At 40.4% G+C, this 16,601-nt stretch overlaps 1 protein-coding gene across 1 annotated transcript; it reads right to left on the bottom strand.

The window, feature by feature from the left end:
* Positions 1-7,622: 7,622 nt before the first annotated feature.
* On the bottom strand, positions 7,623-16,386 carry LOC122053836 (the record flags this gene model as incomplete). The annotated part of the gene is made up of 2 exons (XM_042615779.1): positions 15,664-16,386; positions 7,623-7,641 (listed from the first exon to the last, which is right to left on the bottom strand). Coding segments are annotated over exons 1-2 (615 nt in total), but the record flags the coding sequence as incomplete, so codon positions are not given.
* Positions 16,387-16,601: the final 215 nt, after the last annotated feature.

Genomic DNA, 16,601 nt, shown 5'->3' with positions numbered 1-16,601 from the left:
AAGTCTTTCATTGTAGATGCATTAGGTCCCAAGATTTGGGTACCTAAAACATCTATCTTTCGTGTCTTGTAGGCATTGGTAAAGGGGGAGCGTCTATCAACTTGGTTTGTTGATAGTGGATGCTCCAAGCACATGACCGGGGACAAGTCACTATTTTCTACCATTCAAAACAAAAATAGAGGTAATGTGTCCTTTGGTAATAATGGTAGCCTTAAGGTTATAGGAGTTGGAGACATTCATATATCCGAATATCTCCAAATCAAGAATGTCCTTCTAGTCAAGGGGATGACTTTTAATCTCCTAAGTGTCAGTCAATTGTGTGATACGGGTTACACAATTGAGTTTCATTCGAGTCAATGTCTAGTCAAAAACATTGACACACTTGACACGGTACTAGTAGGCACAAGGGTAGATAACATTTATCAAGTTTCTTTTAAAAGTGCTACTAATGCTCTTGCTAAGTGTTTCATGTCAAAAGAAGAAGAATCGTGGCTTTGGCATAGGAGGTTGGCTCATGTGAACATGAAGAATATCCGGAAGCTGGTCAACAAAGGGTTAGTGCGAGGCTTACCAAGCATCAAGTACCAAAAGACCAAATTGTGTGATGCATGTCAGAAGGGTAAGCAAACAAAAGCGCCTCATAAAGGAAAAAGCGCTGTAAGTACAACTACTGCCTTAGACTTATTACATATGGATTTATTTGATTGCAGTAGTGTTATTTCATTAAATGGAAGTAGATACTGTTTAGTGATTATTGATGACTTTACTAGGTATACATGGACCTTCTTTTTGAAAACTAAGGATCAAACCATAGATATTTTTATTTCCTTTTGTAGAAGAACTGAAAATGAAAAATCAACAACAATTAAAACCATTAGAAGTGATCATGGTGGGGAATTTCAAAATCATAGGTTTTTAGAATTCTGTCAAGAAAAGGGATATAGGCATGAGTTCTCTACTCCAAGGACCCCACAGCAAAATGGGGTTGTGGAGAGAAAGAACCGAGTCTTACAAGAGGCTGCACGAAGTATGCTCAATGAGTACTCACTACCGAGTTACTTATGGGCTGAAGCTGTAAATACAGCTTGCTATGTGCTAATCCGATTCTCGATACATAGGCTTTTAGGAAAGACTCCCCATGAACTTTGGTTTGGAAAACCCCCTACAATTAAACATCTTAGGGTGTTTGGTTGTAAGGTGTTTATTTTGAACACCAAGGACCATCTTGGAAAATTTTCGGCCAAGGCTGATGAAGGGATACTGGTCGGGTACTCGCTCACCAGCAAAGCCTATCGAGTCTACAACAATAGGACTAAATTGATTGAAGAGTCCTCTGATGTAGCTTTTGAAGAAATCCCTAACTTAAATGATCAATCAAGGGATGTAGGAGAAATTCAATTTGAACTTAGAAGGCTAAGTTTGAATGATCGAAACATAGAAAGAGTCGAAGTTGACTCTGATGATGATGAGCAAAGGCAACAAAGAACTCAATATGATCCTTTGCCTGATATTGAGTCCTTATCTGTGCCTAGGGAGACCATTCATGAGGCACCACCAACACCAAGACAATCTAGGATAGCCACTAGTCATCCCCAAGACCAAATTGTGGGAGACATCCAACAAGGGGTTAGGACTAGGTCATTCTTTAGAAATGAGTCTAATGAAGTCGCATTGATTTCAGAGATTGAACCAAAATTAGTTGATGAGGCATTGCGCGATCCTGATTGGATCATAGCTATGCAAGATGAGTTAGGTCAATTTGAAAGGAGCCAAGTGTGGGACTTAGTTCCTAGACCTAAGAAGACCACCATTATTGGAACTAAATGGGTCTTCAAAAATAAATTAAATCAAAAGGGAGAAGTTGTAAGAAACAAGGCAAGACTTGTAGCCAAGGGCTATAGTCAAGTCGAATGTCTCGATTATGATGAGACTTATGCTCCCGTGGCCCGATTAGAGTCCATTCATTTGATGCTAGCTTTTGCTGCACATAGAGGTTTCAAGCTCTATCAAATGGATGTTAAATCTGCCTTCTTAAATGGCTTTATTAAAGAAGAAGTCTATGTTGAACAACCACCGGGGTTTGTGAATACCGAAGCTCCAAACCACGTGTACAAGCTCAAGAAAGCACTTTATGGGCTTAAACAAGCACCACGAGCTTGGTACGAAAGGTTGTCAACATATTTACTAGAAAAGGGTTTTGTAAGAGGCCAAATAGACCCAACACTATTTCTGCGTAGAGATGGTGAAAACATTTTTGTAGCCCAAGTGTATGTCGATGACATAATTTGTGGCTCAAATAACAAGGGCTATTTGAATGAATTTATTTCTCACATGGAAAGTGAGTTTGAGATGAGTCTAGTAGGAGAATTGACATTCTTCCTTGGACTTGAAATCAAACAAACTCGAGATGGAATTTATGTCCATCAGACGAAATACACTCAAGAGATGCTCAAAAAATTCAAATGAGTGACTCTAAGGAAGTATCCACTCCAATGGCGACAAACACTCGTCTTGACAATGATGAGAGTAGGAAACCAGTTGATCTAACGCAATATAGAAGCATAATCGGTAGCCTTCTATATCTCACAGCTAGTCGACCGGACATACTTTTTGCTGTGGGCATGTGCGCTAGATATCAAGTTTGTGCCAACGAATCCATTTAACTGTAGTTAAGAGAATTCTAAGATATCTCAAGGGCACAATTAGAGTAGGACTGTGGTACCCTCGTACGGAGTCTTTTGATTTGATAGGCTATACCGATTCCGATTATGCTGGATGCAAATTGGATCGGAAAAGCACTAGTGGGGGTTGCCAATTTTTAGGTTCATCGTTGATTAGTTGGTCAAGTCGGAAGCAACATTGTGTTGCTCTCTCCACGACCGAGGCTGAATACATTGTCATGGGAGAGAGTGTATCACAATTGTTGTGGATGATTCACACTCTAGAAGATTATGGACTTTCATATAAAGGAGTGCAAGTGTTGTGTGACAACATTAGCACAATAAACCTAACGAAAAATCCAGTCCATCATTCAAGGACCAAACACATTGAAGTGCGTCATCACTTCATTAGAGATCACGTAGCTAGGGGAGACATTGCACTCACATATGTTGAGTCAAAGTCAAACTTAGCCGACATTTTCACCAAACCCCTTCCGGAAAATGAATTTAGTCATTTAAGGAGAGAATTGGGGATGTGTTTGGCTCAATAGGCCATTAGGATTTCATCATAATCAATAAGGACAACTAAAACTACAAGAGAAATTGGGAAATTAATTTGGGCAACTTAGGGACATCTCACACAAACTATAAGGTTTAACAAATTATTTTTGTTTGCTAAATATGGGGTGAGATGCTAGGATCAACCAAATTATTCAAAATGTATCATGCATCCCTTGAATAATTAGGTTGAAGAGACATAAATTGAGTATGGGGAAGGCCATTACATAATTCATGTGTATTTGGCTCCTAGATCTTACTCATATATTCCAACCAAGGAATCTTGGTTGGACCTGTGTTTAGAAATCATCTAACCTTGTTGATGTGTTGATTGATACCCTTGATTGATACCTTCCTGATTTTGATTGAAAATAGGACAAGTTGGTGAAGAAATTTTGACATATTTTGACAAACTTGTAACTACTCATAGCAAGGATATATTTTGAACCGATAGCCTGAGTCAGATTTATTACCTTGGTTCACTATAGATCATAGTTTCAGCAAACAAACAAAACAAACTTCTCTGGTTTTGAAACTTTGAGATTCAACACATTTGTTATGAAGTGTCTGAAACTTTCGAGCCCTAAATAATTCCAAATCATTAGTGCTCATCATTAGGAAATATTCATTGGTATCACTGAATATAATCTGTGGGCTCTTCAGATCCTAGGTTCTAAACTTGGAAGTTGTTGAACCAAGTTTCAGAGCCTTCGATACGAATTTCAGAGACTGAAATCACTGATTATCAGACACTGATCGGTCTCTACGACCGATCAGGAGAGTTCCACCTCTCTGTTCGATATCTGATCGGTCTGCAGACCGATCAGGGGTTCTGGCACGTATCACTAGTTATTGATCGACCTCTGATCGGTTCGGGGACCAATCAGGAGGTTCCCTGATCGGTCTCCACGACCGATCAGGACACTCCCTGACCGATCAGGACGTTCCCTGATCGGTCAGGATTTCTCCTGTTCGGACAGCCGTCCGATCTTATGATCTGATCACCCTCTTTAACTTCCCCCAATCCTTCGTCCTCTCATTTCACGCCGAAAACCCTAGCCGAACCACTCCTCAGTCCCGACTCTTCTCTCCATCTTCTCCGAAAGCCTCAAATGGCACCCAGGTAACTTCCTTTCTCCCCGAAATCTGTTCATTTTTGGCATTTTAGTTTCTTTTCACAGTGTATCTCTGTGTGTTGTCTCGGTTCTCGACTCTGTGGCTCCCGTGGACTCCCATTTGCCCCGACCATGTCCCATTTTTGACCTATTTAGGAAGAAATCAGCCGGTGAGGGTACGTCTAAGTCATCTGTTGAGAAATTCAAGTCCCAGGCACCCTCCCGACCTCAACCTTCCTCTTCTTCGAGATTCCCGAACCGATAGTTTGAACAAGCGTTTCAACAGAGGACATTCAAGCTACTCCCATGTCGATCTGTGGATCGAAAGTACATGGATGAGTTTTGTCCCTCTGTATCCGAAACCCTGGCTTATTACAAACTTGACTCGTTAGTCTACCTAGAAAGGGACATCAACTATGACCTAGTATCTGAATTCTACAACAATCTTCATCAGACCAGTGATGGTGCTTATAGAACCAGAGTCGCTAAGAGAACTATCGATTTCTCCGTCGTAGAATTCTTTGGGTATCTAAGTTGCCGAATGTGTTCAGGAGATCCTTTTCCCATTTATCCTGATTTCCCCGATCCTTTACCTCCTCCATTTGATGTCTCACCTGATTCCATCTATGAGTACTTCTTCGGTCATCCTAGACCAGGTGGACTGGATGAGTTGGATGTTGATTTTCCCACCTTTGCCGCCCTACGACTATCTGCCCCTGACTATATTCTTTTTAAGATAGTCACAAACTGTCTTCTTCCAATCACATCCAAACCTCTAGCAGAGATCCGACCCTATCATTGTTTGCTGCTTTATGGGTTGCGTCGGCGTCTCGACTTTGACATTATGTCCAGCATCTATTCTTCGATCATCTCATATGCTCAGCCTAGCAGCTCCACTATTTATATGCCTTATGGGCATATAATTACATATTGGCTCGAGGCCCTTCTGATAGATGTGTCTAAGGGTAGGATAGTGAAGATGGTCAGACAGGATTGCAGACTTGGGAAACGGGCATTTTCCAAGTCCGGTATCTTGGGACAGAATGGGGCTGTTCGGTGGAAGGATGGGAGAGGTCTGGGAGAGTTACCACGGGCACTTCCTCGACAGGTTGCTGCTCCTCCTCCTGCTGATGAGGTCGATCCTGATCTGCGCTGGCGGATCGCTGAGCTAGAGAGTCGCTTCGATCAGCACGATGAGCTGCTGCTTACGCAGTCAGCAGTTGGTGACGCAGCAGCTGCTTCTGGGCTGGATGGCCAACTACCCACCTCCGCAGCATTTCTCGGGTCATCCACTTTCGAGCTCCAGCATGCCGCCTCAGGGTTATGTGCCTCCCGTAGATGATGATGATCCTCGTGTTGAGGACATTGATTGATACATTTTGTTTGTCACTTTGACTGTCTGTGTTTTGGATGCTATTTGTTGGATATCTTTGTCTGACCTGGATACTTATGCTACTCATATATTTTTGCTATTCATGTGTCTATTTCTTGCTTTTCCTTATGCTTCAGTTCATATTAATATGATGTTCCTATGCCATGACTTGATTGTATCTTATCTCTTTCTTACTGTCATATAATACACTTAGAGGGAACTCTAGGTGCATTAAGAAAAAGACAGTATGGCTTAAGGGGGAGCCTTTTGAGTTTTGTCACCTCATTTGCACCTTTTCGGTGTTTGACAAAGGGGGAGAGGACACCTAAGTTTAGAGATGTATGAAGGCTTGATTTTAGGGGAAAAGATAACGGGAAGGATCTTGATTCCCGTTATTGACTTAGTGGTGTATCCATCTTAGGGGGAGGATCTTGATTCCCCTAAAATTATGAAAATAAGAACATTTCTGATCTAAACTTAAATCGTGTTGTCAAACAACAAAAAGGGGGAGATTGTTGATACAGTCTGACCTGGCTGTTGTTTTGATGTTGACACGGATTTAAGTTTGTATCAGATGTTAATTAAACTAAGTTTGATTAATGATCAAGGTTGATCAAGTGGAAGGGAAAAGTCCAAGTTGGAAACTTAGCACGCGAAGTCGGAGAGAGCTCGTTCTCCGGACTAGGTCAGAGAGGGCTCGGTAGCTCGTTCTCTGGACCTGACGAAGTCGGAGAGGGCTCGGTAGCTCGTTCTTCGGACTAGGTCGGAGAGGGCTCGGTAGCTCGTTCTCTAGACTAGACGAAGTCGGAGAGGGCTCGGTAGCTCGTTCTCCGGACTAGGTCAGAGAGGGCTCGGTAGCTCGTTCTCTGGACCTGACGAAGTCGGAGAGGGCTCGGTAGCTCGTTCTAAGGACTAGGTCAGAGAGGGCTCGGTAGCTCGTTCTCTGGACCGGACGAAGTCGGAGAGGGCTCGGTAGTTTGTTCTCCGGTTTAGGTCAGAGAGGGACCTAAGTGGACATTCCATGGTACATTGGATCGATCGGCAGACCGACCCAGTGATACATAAGACAGTGGATCGGTCGGCAGACCGATCCAGTGAAACTAAGTTTCCATGGATCGGTCTGGTGACCGATCAGGAAACACTCAGTAGCACACTGAGTGCAATCTGATCGGTCTTGGAGACCGATCAGGAGATGGTATTGCGAAGAGAAGAAGGCAGGGGATCGATCGTGGAGACTGATCCACCTGCAGTCTGATCGGTCTCCACGACCAATCAGACAAGCTGCGGACCGATCAGGATATGTCCTGATCGGTCCATGGATCGGTCTGGTGACCGATCCACACACAATCAGATTTGTTCGCTGTTTTTACGATTCCTCCACTGCATTTGATCTGCCTGATTCATGTGATGTAACCCTCTGTGCTGTTAGCTTTTGAGTTTGCAGGATCACAGGTATCATTCCAAGCCTAATTTCAAATTAAGTCCATAAGAGGAATACGACAAATGGCCTTTCTGCTGTGATTCGCGGCGCATGGTGCATTTGAAGCATCAACGGCTACTGGTGTGATCTGGTTGCGATCCGCTTGACTCCTGGTGATTGGTTCGAGCTCAGAAGACACCAGTGAATACTGTGATTTCATTGGTGTGAGTTCAGAGAACCAGGTAAGGAGGAAGAGGGATTGGCTGCAGCGATGATTCTGTGCAGTTTGACCACGATCCATGACAGCAGAGAACAGGGGCTTAAGAAGCAGTAAAAAGCGAGAGGAAAGAACAACAAGAAAGCAAGAAAGTGAAAAAAGAAAAACAACGTTCTGTTGATCGTTGAGGTGTGCTAAGTTCTTGAGCTCTCGGGTGAGAAACTGCTATCTGTGAGTTCTCTGTTTCCACTGATCCTCGCGTGGTTGTAAGCGTTAGTTCATTCTTCTTTGCCACCGAGCTCTGTAAGTCTTGTGCTTTAACATATATATTTCTTGAGACTTTGTGGAGAGGTTACTCCACCGAGAAGGAGGATCTTTAGCCGGAATTTATCCGGGGTGTGATCTACCGAAGATCAAGGGGTCGTCCACCTTACGGACACGCCGAGGAGTAGGGGCAAGTTATCCTCGAACCTCGTAAATCGTGTGTTAGTGTGTTTGTTTCCTCTTTGTTTTAGTTTCCTAATTCCGCTGTGCTAACAAGTTTCTTTGTAGAAATTTGTGTTTAAGTTTTTTAAGAGGCTATTCACCCCCCCCCCCCCTCTAGCCATCTACGATCCCAACAAGTATATGCCTTCGCAAGTGGCGCTGATACCACTATAAGGAACTAGGGCACTAAACACGTGAAAGCACAGCAGAAAATATCTAGTTGCTTTCCAATAGATCCATGCGAAAGGGAACCATATACTAAGTATTATTTATTTACATGAGAAAGTTATACCTTTGTTGCATGCCCTTCGCAATCCCGATTCCAACGTTTCTTTAGATGCGGATCTTAGCACGATCAAGTGGCCGCGCCTCTATGGTATCCACACGAATAAGTCTCGTTTGTCTCACAAACTCACAAGGTGGAGAATGAAACAACTAAAGGTTGTGCTAACAATCTTTCTTGGAGGTTTTAGCCAAGTGGAAGAGAGGAGGAAGAAGAGCTAGAGCACCAAAAACTCATCATGAAAATAAATCCCCAAACCCCTTTTTACATATTTATGAAGTTGCCTCTGCCTTAATGTTAATTGTCTTGATTGACATTAATATTTGTCTTCATCCAATGAATCTAATGCATGTGCAATTCAAATGGTTCACTCTTCATCCAATGAATTCAATGCATCCAATGCATGCCATGCATGAGCAATTCAAATTGTTCATTCTTCATCCAATGCATGAGTAACTCAAGTTATACACTCCTCTTTCTTCATGAATTCAAATTTCATGAAATCATATAATGAGTCCAACTCATTATTCATTAATTAATTCATGAAATCGTATAATGAGTCCAACTCATTAATCATCAAATAATTTATAAAATCATATAATGAGTTCAACTCATTAATCATTAATCCAATTGATTCAATGAGTCTAATTTGAATTGGACTCAATCCAATAGTTGGATTTAATTGAGTCTTACTCAATGAGTCCAATTTGAATTAGACTTAATCCAATGATTCATCATATGAATCCATCTCTATTGACTTGTTCTTTGTGTGTGACCCAATAGGTTCTCGTAACATTGGCAATGTATCCAAATCAACATTTAAATACATAAGCAATGAGTGGCATCTTGCAAGGCATCATTATTACCCAAGTGACGAGAATGTCAAGATCCGACTTAACCTTTCCGTGGCTATTATCTTGTATGACTCAATCCTTCTATCCTGAATATCTAGATTGATCAATGAGGCATAAACCGTGTCATTCTCTTATCAATCTTTATGTTTCTTGATCTCTAAGTAGACACACTCAATTAAATAAACTCAAGAACACATATTGACTTATTTAAACATGGTCATGCATTCTTGTATCTTACTAATCACGAGGCCCATAGATATCACTTGCATCATATGGAAGGGATAGATCTCATCTATATCACTCACATCCCTCCTCTTAATTTATTACATACCTAGTGATCGACTTTATGGTCCACCCTATTACGGGTGACATTTGTCGATACCAAAGTATACAACTCCTTATGTAGAGAACCGTAGTGACTTCAGGTCTAAGGACTATTCATAATAATAGTCACATGAGAATATTTATGACACTCATATAACGATCTATGAAACATTCTCATGGTGGGTCATTCAGTATATATTCTCTAATATTTACTCATGTGTCAACCCGATATCTCATATCCATGACTTGTGAGATTAAGTCATCCGTTGACCTACATGCTAGTCTCAACGCATTAATATTGTTCTTGCATATTAATGCTTGACTAGGAATAGTAAATAGTAGTGCTCTATGTATAACTACAATATCTCACTATCAATTCAACCAATTGATATGTTGTAGATTAGAACCTCCTACTCTAGAACATTATTATATTTATTCATTCGTCACTGAATTGAAGTAAATATAATAACCAACTTTGTCTTTATTAATAATGAAATATGATAAAAAAAAAAAAAAGAAGGAGCCCTTTATAGTCATCTCATAATTTGTACTAGGGATAATACTAACAAAACGAGTGGAGTCAAGGTAAAGCAGTCCTTATCCAAAAATAGCTCATGCACCAAGGTCAAAGTACTAAAAGAAACAAAGCAAGAAGTACCTGCCTTAAATCTATCGATCGTGATAAAATAAATCCCACATCTATATATATATATATATATATATATATATATATATATATATATATATATATATATATATATATATATATATATATATATATATATATATATATATATATATATATATATATATATATAATTTAACTAATTACATAGGAAGTAACTAACTAAACAACTCCCCCCACCTAAATAGAATCACTCTAATCAAACATGGTTATAGATAAACCCCCAATTAATCTTAACCATACTACAACCTAATTAGATTAGGTTTATACATGATTAATCTCCAAAATTCACTCAAATCAACATATCATTTATTCTAAATCTTAAATCAACTAGGCATCATGAATCAATTAATCCAACTAGAGAAATAAACTCATAATTGAATCTCTAATCCAAAACCAAATAGATTAAGCAACTCTAACCATTTAATCTCCAATTAGGGTTTACTAGAAACATAATCAATCCAATACCGATTGTAACCAATCCATACTTAACCTTATATTGAGCATAACTTACCCAAATTTGAAGACTCAGCCGGAGAAAACCGCTTCATGATCGGAGAAGGTGAACCACTGCCCCTTCAATTCCAACATCCCAATTCACCATCAATACATTCACTTATGAGGATTAAACCCTAATGCTTAATCTATAGCCTCTATGCTAACAACTTAACCTAAATAAGAGACACCTTTGCTAACTCTCAGTCGAAGAAGGTGCTGCTGGAGGCTACAATCGAAGTTAGGTGAAGCTTCTACCCTTTATGTCAAGTACCCCAAATCTACACTTGCTGGACGAAATTCCACAGGATCCTAGTTATCTAGATTGGATCTGCAACCTATATGTAAATTAGATGAATACCCTGGATGGAAATCAAATGGGAAAAGGAACAAAGGTAGAGATGCTAACTGTAGCCTCCCATGGACTAAGAAGAGCCTGGTGGTTGTGCTTCCAATCCGGTGAAGGGTAAATGATGCAATAGTGGACAGATCACTAGGGTTCTGCCGTTGATGATCCTTCAACCATTGCTCCAATTCAGTCCTCAAGGAAACACTTGCGGCACCATCGAGAATATCGCAAGAGAGAAGAGCAACTGGAATAGCAATGTTGGCATGAGAGGAATGGAACGAGCGGAGGTGATGAGAAGGGAGGCGTTGACACTGCTCTGTGCAACGACGGCGGAGCGATGCGATGGGAGAGGGCGACGCATAGGGCACTCTCGCTCGGGTCGTGGCTGTCGGTGGTGCTAGGGCACAAGGACAGCGTCGCTGGGGTGCTCAGGGAGGAGGAGGAGTCGACGGCTAGGGTGCTCGTTTGAGGGAGGAGGAGACGACGGCTGGGGTGCTCGCGTGAGGGAGGAGATCAGTGATGGGTTGGGGAGAAAAGGTTTCGTCGAAGGTGGAGAGGGTGGCGTTGCGACGAGAGGGGAGAAGCGGTGTCGGGCTTAGGGCACGGGGAAGGGAAAGGGATTCGACGCAGAGAGATTAGGGGATAAGATCGAGTAAGGGGAAAGCAATAAAGAAATGTATTTATATTTAGAACTTAGGTTTCGGTAAATCAAAATTTAAGTTTATTCCTCAATCAATTCCCATCTTTGAGTATTCCAAATAGGCTTTTCCCCAAACCTACAAATTCATCCCCTTAAACTCGTCATACGAGCTCCAATAAATCCTCAAAAAATTTATAAAAATTCCTAAAAATTCCAATAAGATTATTTGTCAAATAATCTTATTATTTAATTATTATTTTATTTCCATATTTTACAAATAGTACCTTAGTGCTATTCTTTGAAGCTCCTCCTTGAAGTGAGCTTCCTCTCTTATTAAGCCTTTCCTTAGAACATTGATTCTAGTAATGCCCCTTTTAATTGCAAATGAAACACATAATGTACTTCTTGCCTTTGCATATCACGGGTAAGGCCTCCTTTGTCTTTTCCTTGCCATTGGGAGCCACTTGGATCTTTTTCTTTTCAAATTTAGGGCACTTGCTTTTGTAGTGTCCGTTTTCCCTACAATCAAAGCATATGATATGATTTTTATCTTTATAAATTAAATTTTTTATATCTTTACTTGTAGGGGTGACACATGATCCTTCTTTATTTTATCTAGAAGTAGAAGCTTTTTCTTGCTCTGGTGTCAAAGATTGATGATTCCCCTCAATCCTTGAGGTGGATGCCTTTTCAATTTCCTCTTTGGATGTTGAGTATCTTTCAACATCCGAATTCTCTTCTTCTTGATCCAATGAGTCTCCCTCCTTGGATTTGTCTTGATTTGACAAAGTGGAGGGATCTTCATGGAGCTTGGCCAATTTCCTCTATAACTCATTTCATCCTTATATTCTCCAATTTTGCATAAAATAGAGCTTGACAATAAATTAACCAAAATTTTAGTTACCTTCTCATTGGCCTCGAATCTTTTGATTTTCTCCTCAGTCCATTTTCTTTTTGAGCCTCTTGGAGTTTCAAATCTCTCCATTAGAACAAACCATTACTCTATCTCCATTATGAAGTAGTTTTTGACCCTTGATTTCTAAAGATCGAAGCTTTCCAATCAGAATGGTGGAGGTGCTCGGATATTGTATCTGAATCTATCTTAACACTCCATTTTTAAACTTGCGCTTCTTGAATGATAATTTCTTGACTTTGAAAATAGGGTTTCAAACTTCAATGATTCTTCTTTCTCTAGCTTGTTGCTCTCTTGACGATTAGTCTAATAAAGATCGATCTCACTCTGATACTACTTGTTGGGACACTCTAGGAGATAGAGGGGGGTGAATAGCTTCGATCACTTCATCGATCATGATTTGCAGCAGATATCTTGAAGCGGAGACTCACCAATGCTAACACTTTAGATTTTACTTGATATCCACATACTTGAGGTGAATAATCCAAGGATTCACATAGTGCACACACTCCATTATGAAATATCCTCCTTCTTAGAAATAATATGGGGGCAGAGAAACCTCGTACAAGCACACAACAAGAAAATACAATAAGGAAATGAATACACAATACAATAAACACCTTGCTTAATCTCTTGTAACTTGTAGATGTCTCTTGATAGTTGAAAATACAGTAACACTTCTTCCTTAACGTTCGAAGAATCAACAACCAAGATGTGTGCAAGAGATTCATTCGAAACATCTATAAAAATCCTTTTCTAAGGTTCTTCGACACCTCCCAATCGATTCATCTTTTCCTTAATCAATTGCCACATTATCCAACCGTTCATGCATCTGCAGAACTACTTTTTCTCAAATTCTAATTGATTGGTGAGTCATCCCAATCAATTCAGAGAGTCTTAATTGATTACCCAATCGATTCCATAACTCTCTATTCACTTATGAAAAGGATTTAATCAATTAGTCCAATCGATTAAGCCTTAATCCATTGTCTCAGCTGATTCCCTCTTCTCACGATAAAACACTGCTTAATCAATTACCCTAGGGGCAATCGATTGGCCAATCCTAACTTGCTTAATTCAAGTCTAGGATTCCCTTGTCCAACATTCAATCAATCGTAACCTATTGGGACTTGCCGACCAAGTCTCCGGTCAACCTTTGACCCACATTGACTTGGCTAACTTTCCGTTAGGCTCCGATCACCAAGTGTGGTCTTTCTTGACCCAATTGAATTTTCCTCATGCCTAACCAAAGTTAGGACTTTCTACTTACCAACATGTGGTTCTCCTTGATCCACTTGGACATTCATTTACTTAATCACAGTTAGGACTTTCTTTTACTAATATGTGGTCCTCCTTGACTCACTTGGACTTTCCTTTACCAACATTTGGTCCTCCTTGACCCACTTGAATTTTCTTTTATCTAACCGCATTTAGGACTTTTCTTTACCAACATGCAGTCCTTTTTGACTCACTTGGACTTTCCTTTGCCAACGTGCGATCCTCATTGACTCACTTGGACTTTCCTTTATCTAACCTTCGAGTTAAGATTTGTTTTATCTAATCTCCAATTAGGACTTTCAAAGTCAAATATCTGGTCCTCTATGATCTACTTGACTTCTTTTCATATACTGTATATTACATATTATCCAAAGATCAAAACTCAAATTTAAATTCACTCGAACTTAGTTAAATTAATCAACATTAATTTAAGAATGATTGCACCAATAATTCCCTAACAATCCCTCTCCGTTAGAAGTAGCCATCTACAAAAGAGCCTTCAGCTAAGGGTTAAAGCTGTTCCTAGTAATGCTAGCCAACAAATACATAAAACAAATTAGAAACTTCAATTATTTCTTAAATATTATGGAGGCCTGTCTTTTTAATTAGCCTAAGGCAGTAGCTTCGCCATACGTAACTACTCTGCGCCAAACTGGCCGTCCTACACACCTTGCCAATCTCATAGAATTAGACCTAGCTAGCTTGACTTGGTTCTGATTTCTGTTGATAGAACTAATTAATTAAGAGTATACCACTGCGAAAGTGTTTATCGGAGAGAGCAAATTAAACCATCATTACACACACAGGTAGGGAGGTCCCTCAGTGATTGGCTTGGCTTCCAACCTAATTTTGTCCTCCATTCCTTTCCCATCAGAAAGAAACCACCACAACTCATTTATTTTCTTATGTCAAATCAGTTGTGATTGCAAATGGATGGGCCGGGGATAATTAATCAAGATTAATTCAGCACTGCTCTGGATCTATTGTGGTTTAGATCATTGTTATGGACCCACAGTGCTCAGTCTTCAGAATTAAAAAAAAAAAAGAGAATAAAGGGGGGGGGGGGAATAACACTAGATTGCACCATTTTTTTATTATTATTATTTTTTATTTTAGTTGGCATAAGATCTTCTATGTCGATTAATTTTGGAGATGATTAATTTAGTCCTATGAAAATTTTTCACTAGTCATTAGAATAAATCGAAAATCACTCACAGCGGTCGATTTATCAATCAAGCATTATTAAGTCAATGTTAATTCATTAAGATTGGGATTCAATTTTTAGAGGTCTAAGATATTGAAAAGATGCTTTATCATGGCACATTATCTGGGGCATAGATTGCACTTCAGATTATGGAAAAATGAATCCCATGTGTGTGTGTGTTTTTTTAAATTCTTGCTTTTGATTTTTCTTCAATGGTATCGGCATTCTGTAATTGGAGAGATTTAAGTATTATTCTTGCTGGAGAATATTTTCTATGCGCATAAAGGATGATTTGGATAGGCATGGAACATTTATATATGATGTTTTTACAGGTGCCAGTACTATTTAGTTTCATTGGGTAAGTATATTTGTTTAGTTTAATCGAAGTGTCTTACACTAATTTAATTACCAGAACGAGAACTGATCAGTGGAGCTCAAGAAGAATATACTTTCTTATAATTACTGCATGCCTAAGCAATTAACTCTCTCGCATAAGCAATATTTTACACTCCAATTAACCCTCCCGCATAAGTAATTTCAAACACTTTCGATTAACATAAGCAATTTCTTACACTTTCAATTAACCCTCCCGCATAAACAATTTCTCATGCACCATGACCGCGTAGAGGAATCGGCAATTGGAGTAGAAGGATTTTTACTGTACCGCCTGCAAAGCAACGAGAAGGAAAAAGCAAAAACTAAGAACAAAGAAGTGAAGAATTCAAATGATTGTGAATTGTAGCAGTTATGCTAAGGTTTACGCTCTATTGAGGGAGAAGCTGCCTTTCCAAGAAGCGACGGCGCTCCGACTCCTGCTTCTGAAGCCGGAGGTGATCGTAGTGCTTCTTAATGAACGTCTCCACGCGCTGGAATAGCTCCTCCTGGCTCTCCACCTGCCTCTCCAGCGTTCTCCACACATGTACCTCCTCCCATCTCTTCTTCTCCGTCTTCAGCATCGCCGTGTCCGTCCTCCTCAGCGCCGCCGCCCTCTCCGCTTCCCTCCTCCCGCGCGGCTCCCAAGTCTCGCTCTTCGTCAGCACCCTCTTGCCCCCACCCTTGTCGATCGATTTCCACGCGTCGTCCATCGAGGGGTGCTCGGTCGCAACCGGCCCCTCTGGCTCCGGCTCGTGGGGTGGCGCAGAGGACCAGCTCATTTCCGGCGGCGACTCCTCTACGTCAGGAGGCAGGTCTATCTCCGTTGAAGATTGTGGTGGTTGGTCGGCGTCGGATTTGGCGGGGAAAATCTTCCAGATGATTAGAACGATGAGCTGGGTGGTGATCCATAGGCGATGAAGAGAGGTGGACTTTCGGAGGTCGACGGAGGAATAAGTGATGAGGAGTCTCGCCAGTAGAGCCGTCGAGAAGGCGATTATAATAACGAAGCTTATGTTTCCAAGTGTTAACATCTTGTTCCAAGTTCAATTCGCTTATTACGAAATGGAAGAGGATGAGCCGATTCAGAAAAGAGAAGAGGAGGTTGGAATTAAACGTTTGCTTAGAGTTGTAGTTGATTATACTGCTCTATTAAAAACTGAACCTGAGCTCCGGATTACGGTGCAACGGATATTTACATATTAATTTTTAATTGCAGTGTATTACGGAATTAATTTCTCCCAGTGAAAAAACAGTTTTGAAATATTTATACTTTCAAATTTATACGGATAGAAAACTTTAAGGTGACCTAAAGACACTATTGAAAAAGGACCCTTTAACGACGGGATATCCCGTCGTTAAAGGGGTGTTTCCCA

The sequence above is a fragment of the Zingiber officinale genome, chromosome 3A (assembly GCF_018446385.1).
Source record: "Zingiber officinale cultivar Zhangliang chromosome 3A, Zo_v1.1, whole genome shotgun sequence".
Lineage (NCBI taxonomy): Eukaryota > Viridiplantae > Streptophyta > Magnoliopsida > Zingiberales > Zingiberaceae > Zingiber > Zingiber officinale.
This window is presented reverse-complemented; position numbering and strand designations above follow the sequence as displayed.